This window comes from Panicum hallii, chromosome 9 (assembly GCF_002211085.1).
Source record: "Panicum hallii strain FIL2 chromosome 9, PHallii_v3.1, whole genome shotgun sequence".
Classification (NCBI taxonomy): Eukaryota; Viridiplantae; Streptophyta; class Magnoliopsida; order Poales; family Poaceae; genus Panicum; species Panicum hallii.
The window spans coordinates 15,284,480-15,292,699 of NC_038050.1; the positions used below are offsets into that span (position 1 = coordinate 15,284,480).

The 8,220-nt window shown below is 45.2% G+C and overlaps 1 protein-coding gene across 1 annotated transcript; it reads left to right on the forward strand.

Annotated features, from left to right (window-relative positions):
* The first annotated feature begins 5,210 nt into the window (after positions 1 to 5,210).
* On the forward strand, positions 5,211 to 6,058 carry LOC112876088 (putative glycine-rich cell wall structural protein 1). Its single transcript, XM_025940127.1, has one exon. The coding sequence runs from the start codon at positions 5,244 to 5,246 to the stop codon at positions 5,823 to 5,825; it is 582 nt and encodes a 193-aa protein (XP_025795912.1). The 5' UTR covers positions 5,211 to 5,243; the 3' UTR covers positions 5,826 to 6,058.
* The last annotated feature ends 2,162 nt before the right edge of the window (positions 6,059 to 8,220 follow it).

Below are 8,220 nucleotides of genomic sequence, written 5' to 3' on the forward strand. Positions count from 1 at the left end.
AGCTGGAGCAATTCGGTCTTTGGCAACATTGACCGTGAAAACAGCTGAAGAAGGAGCTCGAACACCTTCAATCTGATCCACAGAGATCAGGACCAACTCATGCTGAAATAAAGATCAGAAGATAGAATAGTTGAACTCAACTATAGAGAGGAGATTATGTGGAGACAGACGTCGAGAATCCATTGGCTGACGGCGGGAGATAAAAATACCCACTTTTTCCACCTACGATCCAGCCAACGGAGGCAATGAAATAAGATTACTTGTCTGAGGAGGGCAGATGGGCAGTTAACGGAGAACACCAGGAGATGGGAGAACTAGCTATCAATTTTTACAAGACGCTCTACTCTTCAGAAGGAACTGAGCACATGAAGGAAATCTTGAGTACAGTCCCTGTAAAAGTAATACCTACGATGAACGAGAAGCTGCTAGCACCGTTCAGGGAATCGGAAGTGAAGGAGGCTTTGTTCTAAATGTTCCCGACCAAACTTCAGGTCCAGACGGCTACCCAGCTCACTTCTTCCAACATCATTGGGAGCTATGTGGTTCGGAGGTCACACATATTGTGCTGCGAGTGTTGCGAGGGGAGGATGATCCGGAGGCTATCAACAACACTTGCATTGTTCTGATCCCAAAAGTGGCGAGACCAGAGGAGCTGGGACAATTCCGGCCCATCAGCTTATGCAACGTAATTTACAAAATAGCATCAAAAGTGGTGGCAAATAGATTGAAAAGCATGCTGCCTGAGATCATTTTGGAGGAGCAATCTGCTTTTGCCCCAGGCAGGCTGATTACAGACAACATCATTACTGCGTACGAGTGTGTGCATTTTATGAAGAAGAAGCGATCGCAGGAACTCAGATGTTGTGCGTTGAAGCTAGACATGAGGAAGGCCTATGACAGGGTGGAATGGAATTATCTAAAGGCGATCATGCTCCGATTGGGCTTCCATGGAGTGTGGACAGATATGGTTATGAGATTGATCACATCTGTATCTTTCTCAGTTCTGCTTAATGGCAACCGGCTACAAAGTTTCAAACCGTCGAGAGGCATTCGACAAGAAGACCCAATCTATCCGTATCTCTTCTTATTGGCAGCAGAGGGCCTTTCGTGCCTTTTGAAATCCAGACATCAGTCATCGCTCTTCACCGGCATAAAAGTGGCTCCATCGGCACCGGTGGTAAGTCACTTGCTCTTTGCAGATGACAGCCTGTTGTTCTTCAAGGCGAGTACGGAAAGTGCAAGGGAAGTGAGGGATGCCCTGAAACTGTATTGTGAAGCTTCAGGCCAACAACTTAATGTGGACAAGTCGTCCATTCTTTTCGCAAAAGGATGCAGGAACTCTACTCGAGAAGAGATTAAAGAAGTGTTGCAAGTACATTATGAAGCACTGAATGAGAAATACCTTGGCATGCCATCTGATGTGGGGACTTCAACTATGGGGGCTTTCAAATACCTAAAAGATAGGGTATGGAATCGGGTTCAAGGGTGGATGGAACAGACACTTTCAGCAGGAGGCAAAGAAGTACTGATTAAAGCTGTTGCTCAAGCCATCCCGACCTTTTCAATGTCCTGCTTTAAACTTCCAAGGGGGCTGTGTCATCACATAGACAGCTTACTTGGGAAATTTTGGTGGGGCTGTAAGGACGGCAAAAGGAGAACCTGTTGGGTCGCGTGGGAGGAAATGACCAAGCCAAAATTCTTGGGAGCATGGGATTTGGAGACATCGAACTTTTCAATCTGGCCCTCTTGGCGAAGCAAGCTTGGCGTATTTTACAGGACCCGGACACATTGAGTGCACGGGTGCTAAAAGCTGTTTGCTTCCCAAATTCGGAGTTCTTGGAAGCTGAGGTGGGGTCCTCCTCCTCAAAGATATGGCGATCAATAGTAGAGGGAAGGGATGTTCTTAATAGAGGACTGATCAAAAGGATCGGCACCGGGGAATCAGCCAATATTTGGTCTACAAACTGGTTGCCGAGGGATGGTATGCTCAGACCTGTGGGATGTCAATCGACCAACCCACCGCAGATGGTCAGCGAGCTAATCGATGAAGCATCAGCTTCATGGAATCGGGTTAAACTCCAGGAACTTTTTACGCCGATGGATATGGAGGTTATTGTTAATATCCCTATTAGCACTAGGCGGCAGGAGTATTCTGGGCTTGGCACTAGGGCAAGAAGGGTACCTTCTCAGTTCGGTCAGCATATCTGACGCTAGCTTCAAGCAGGGAAAAAGCAACAGCATACTGGAATAGTACTGCTGGAATATCAGACACGAGAGCGGTGGAAAAGGAGTAGACTGCCTTGTGGCAGATGAAACTACCACCGAAGATCAAAGTTTTCTTGTGGAGGTTGGCCAGGCATTCTCTCCCATCGGGTGATAGAAATATGGCACCGCATAGCCTCTGCACGCTGTGTGGCGCGCAAGACTCGAGGAAACATTCTCTCATCGATTGTCATATGGCAAAGAGCGTCTGGGCGCTGGAGACGGAGCAAACAACTGAGCACATCTCAATGATACCGGGCCAGGATGCTAGGAGCTGGATCATGGAGGCGATGTGCACATTAGCAAAGGAGGAGATGACACGGGTAGCAGTGACCCCATGGTCCATTTGGTACGCGCGTAGGATGGCAGTCCATGAGGAAGTATTTCAGAGTCCGCTGACTACTTATGTTTTCATTAACAGATTTATGGCCGACTTGGAGATGACCCAGCCTATGGCGACACAGACAAAAGTAACGAAGGCGGGGAGAAAATGCTGGATTGCTCCACCAGCGGGTTTCGTAAAGATAAATGTTGATGCTGCAGTTGCAAGAGTTCTAAAAACAGCAACAACGGCGGCAGTGGCAAGGGATGAATCGGGGGACTTCCCTGGGGCCTCGGTGGCGGTCTGGGAAGGTATATCTGATCCGGAGACGCCGGAAGCGATGGCATGCAGGTAAGGCTGGACGTCTATTCATCGCACGTACAGCTAGCCGTTGTATTATCGTATATATCTACTGGAGATAATAATATTTCAGAATAAAATAAAATATTCCAAAACTAAATAAAATATTCCAAAATAAGATAAAAATATTTTAAAATATTGTTATCTCCAATCTTTTATTTTTTCTAGAATATTATTACCTCCAGCGGATATGTACGATGATATGTACGTCCCTGGGAAGTTTTGGCCCTGGCAAATGATCTCTATGTGCGACGGATAAGAGTGGCAAGTGACTGCCTGAATGTTGTCAGAGCTATGAGAGGCCGGGATGGGATCATATGGCCACATCTTCAGAGAAATCAAAGTGACACAAGCGAGCTTCCACGTAGCAGAGATGGTTCATGAAGGAAGGGCGTGCAACGAAGAGGCGCACAACCTGGCGAGAAGCTCGATTTACGACGCCCGGGGTAGGCGTGTCTGGCTCCTCTCACCTTCTGAGGGAGTTTGTAATTCCTTCACTCCTGCTTAGAGCAGGGTGTTGGCTCTAAAAAAAAACCAACCAACGGCCGAATTTGCTTTCGTGTACTCGTCAAATGGAGGACAGAAGTAAAGACTGCTCCGAATTTGCCTTCTCAAAGCTTGGTCATCTCGATCCATTTCTAGCACACATGAATCAAGAGGTCCATTATATCTGAGCAGGATGCTAGTAAAATCAAGCAGTGGCGGTGGCGGCGGAGGATATAGGAGGTACATAAGGCCACAATGGGCCCTTCTAAATTTGCGAATTCCTTTGGTGTAGAGTATTTAATCAAGCCTTAAATCTTGATAACCTGCTTAGATTGCTGCTGAGGATTTTGCTAAGCTCTGCCACTGTTCCTTCAAAAAAGAAAATGATAGACATATATTAACATTCCAACTCGATCTCAGTTCACGTACCCGTGGAAGATAATCAACTCCAAATTTTAGTATCATATCAAAATATGAATGCTAATGATTCGGGATCAGACCGTGTTACTGAAGTTTCGTAATCAGTTCAAATTAAGCATAATGTAAAGAAGATTTGAAATATGGAAACCCATGAGAGTGCTACGTGCTATTTTCTTAGATAAAGGATAAACCGGTCTTTATATCCATCTAGTGGATATATACAACCGAGTTAAGAGTTCTTAGACACTAAACCTTAACCAAGAGTTACATGAGTTTTTAGACTCTAAACCTTAAATGAGGATCTCAAACGCAAGAAAGAAAACTTTAAAAAAAAGAAAACTCGAAGACTAAGCTTCAAATTTTTTCTCCGCTTCCATTTCATCCTTGTAAGGTTTCTACATAGCAGCGAACTATCACATTTTTCATCTTCTTATAAACTTGATATCCGAATCGCTCGATACCACTGAAGTAACAAAGTCCGACCGAAGGTTCTCCCAGACGACGCTTAGGAAGAAAACGACATCATAGACGTGCTACTAGCTAGCTCTTGCAAGTCCGATCCGGTGGTGGTATATTGCAGAAGTACTCAACAAACCATTAGTCCATTATTTTGTGTAGTGGTATATATATTTTTTCTATATATATACATTTTCAAATATATCTTTCTAGCCGTCTATTGCAAAATTAGCAGTCTTTTGTACGCATCGGGTGCCTATACTCCAAGTCTCTGCAGATGTACGTAGCCCGGTAGCCGTGTGCGTGGTTTGGTCGCCACTTGCTACGAGCCTACGACTCACGCATCATCAATATCGAAGTCAATCACGAGTACTTCGAGGTCGCCTCTGCAATGTCAAACCAGCTTGCAGAATTGTACCAGTACTGATTAGTGGATGCTGGGGCCAGTTCCTGAACATGCATTATGTTTAAGACGTACATATCCATAGTCAATCAAGTTAAATTATTTAAATCTCATTAGTGATGATCATATCTCATCACTTGTTTTTTGCCCTCATGGTCGTTCAGAATGTAAAGCTAATAACGTACAGTGCAGTCAATTGCATTCGAACTCTTCCGCTGAAGCTTCATCAATTTAAAGATGGGATCAATCCTCAAAAATAAAAAATGAAAAATAAAGATGGGATCTAATCAAGCACTTCCGTCTCTTCTTGATTGAAATAAAGCTAATAACATATACAGTCCAATCAACACTATTTTCCACTTATATACTCTCCACTTGATCCTCCACTTGACTGCCAAATGAACTTGTTGAGTCTATATCACCAACGTGCTATTAAGATAACAAACCAATGCGTGTCTGGGGCACTATAAATACCCATGCAAGCTAGCTCTCGCTCAGCACTCATCACATCTCACACTCTTAATCTCATACACAATGGCAGGCACCAAACTGGTAGCCCTAGGTTTCATTGTCCTCTTAAGTATGGGATTAGCTAATGCTGCGAGGGTGGCTAGGTACTCTAGTGCGGGAGGAACTGGTACGGGAGAGGGTGGCGGCGTTGGATATGTGAATGGCGCTGGCTCTGGGTCCGGTAGTGGTGCTGGATCTGGTGAGAGCAGTTCCAGTGGTGTGCATGCAAGTGCAGGAGGTGGAGGCGGAGGTGGTGGTAGCAGCTACAATGGTGGCTCTGGGTATGGTGGTGGATCTGGCTCAGGTTATGGCTCTGGCCAATATACTCAAGGCTCGTATTATGGCTATAACGGTGGGTATTCTAACGCCGGTGGTAATGGAGGTGGTGGTGGCGGAGGACAAGCTGGGGGTTACTACGGGTCTAGCGGCCAAGGTGGTGGCAGTGGAACTGGCTCTGGCTCTAGCGAAGCTGGTACATACTGGCATGGACCGAGTTATGCAAATGCTAATGCCAATGGCAACGGTGATGGAAACGGAACAGGTCAGAATGGTGGCAGTGGCGGCGGTCAAGGTGGTGGATCTGGCTACGGTAATGGAAACCCCTAGAAGTTCCACCTTCGAAAAGATGGAGCCCAACCTATATATGGTTTTTGCAAATGTTGTTATATTAGAATTTGCTTTCTTTTATTTGTATCGTTATGCATGTGCTACGCTGTATTGAATCAATAAAGGGCTCCATCATTGTACAAGTAAACGTAGAAATATGTATGCTGGCATGCAGCTTATACTGTGATACTATGTGACAGGTGGTTGAGACTATATTGTTATCCATGTGCGTATCCACCCTCTATCTGTATGGATCTTTCTGAAGTAATATAAGTAGGTCGATCTTCGGGAATATATATAAGTTTCATTGCAACATATATAACATTAAACGATGGGGTTCCATCTCCATTTACCAGCAAACGGATTGTTGAAACAGACAAATTACTGCAAGATTACTTTAATTGCAACCCAAATTATTCACTGCATTGCACGGACAAGGAGCCACAGCCTGAACGTTCCCTGGCCTGCATCCTTCGTGCGCACAAGATGCTTCTATTTGAGCCATTGCCGAGGGTTTTGTGTGAATTTGTGATTGGGTAAAGGCGAAATTCTAATCCTGAGAGGCTGCCAGTGTAGAGCTGTGGGATCAAGGCAAAAAAATTGTCCACCATCCCCATTCACACGGCCATGGCAATCAATATCTTAACTTGGGCGATGTTCCAAGCTTCTGTCTCAGATGGTACACGTTCTTTCTTCTGGACCGACAGATGGCTTCATGGGCAATTCATTCATTAATTGGCTGGCTCCTTGTCCGTGCAATGCAGTGAATAATTGGTACAGAAATCTAGGACTATGGCTCAAGGCCTCCACGATGGCTAGCGGGTGCGTAACATCACCGGCGGTGGCGCCCTCACAGTACAGGTGCTGTTGGACTATCTTCATGTCTGGGAGCTCACCTATCTTTCCTTCTCCGCATTGACACCCCCGACGGATTAATCTAGAAGTGGATGGCCGTTCATTTTTTCTCCACTGGTTCTACGTACAGAGCTTTTTTATTGGTCAGTTGCCAATTCTTGGTGCCAAGATCTTATGTAAGATTCGTGCACCAGGCAAGTGCAAATTCTTTGGTTGGTTGGTCCTGCGTGATTGCTGCTGGACAGCAGAGTGATGGAAGAGGCACAACCTACAAGACGGCGATAGGTGTGCCCCGGGTCGCACTTTGGTGCGCTGTAATCAAATCAATTTTCTTTTCTTTACGCTTCTTTCTTTCACCCTCTTCTCAAAAATGAAATATATAAGGGCGGACAGAGACTGCCTTTAAATAAGAGATCACCCGATCACTGTCTAAGGCAATACAAACTACACAGGATAGGACATAGGGTATTACGATCTCGGCGGCTCGAATCTGTCTAAACTTTGTGTTCTTCGCACCTTCGAGTTTCTGATCTCGGTGACACCCTACCTACAAACTCACCACCTCGGGGTATCCCTCGGTGGACGTGGCAGTAAAACACCGAAAGCTAGGTACTCCAATGCGGAGCAACTGGTACGCGTACAGGAGAAGGTAGCAGTGTTGGATATGTGAATGGCGCTGACTCTAGATCCGGTAGTGGTGCTGGGTCTCGTGAGAGCAGTTCTAGTGGTGTGCACGCAAGTGCAGGAGGTGAAGGCGGAGGTGGTGGTAGTAGCTACAATGGTGGCTCCGGGTATGGTAGTGGATCTGGCTCAGGTTTTGGCACTAGCCAGTATACTCAAAGCTCATCTTATAGGCTACAGTGGGTAATCTAACGCTGGTGGTTATGGAAGTGGTGGTGGCGGAGGATAAGCTGGAGGTTACTATGGATCTAGCTGCCAAGGTGGTGGCAGCGGAACTGGCTCTAGCTCTAACGAAGCTGGTACATACTTGCTTGGACCGAGTTATGCAAATGTTAATGCCAATAGCAATGGTGAAGGAAAAGGCACCAGTCAGAATGGTGGTAGTGGTGGCGGTCAAGGTTTTGGATCTGGCTTAAGTAATACAAACCCTTTGAAGTTCCACCTTCGAAAAGATGGAGCCCAACCTATGATGATTTTCTTTCAAATGTTGTTGTATTAAAATATGCTTTATTTTATTTGTATCATTATGCATGTGCTAGTTTGTATTGAATCAATAAAGAGCTCCATAAGTGAACAAGTGAATACAAAAATATGTACGCTGGTATGCATCTCATATTGTGTGACCGGTGGTTGAGTGTCATACCTGATTTTAAGATAAAACTGAATGCATATATATGTATGCCACAATCAAGTTCCATACATATAGTGACTTCATCAATGAATAATCATCAACAATATCACGAAAAGAGACTAAAAGACCATAAAAGATTATTAGAGTTATACAGCTTATCCGAAAAATGAAGTCTTCAAACTTCATAGGCAATCGACCGGGGGTTGCGTAGGCCTAGAACTCAGCATC

What these genes read in the sequence shown, in the direction of transcription:
- LOC112876088 (XM_025940127.1), top strand. Translation starts at nt 5,244, where the DNA reads ATGGCAGGCACCAAACTGGTAGCCCTAGGTTTCATTGTCCTCTTAAGT.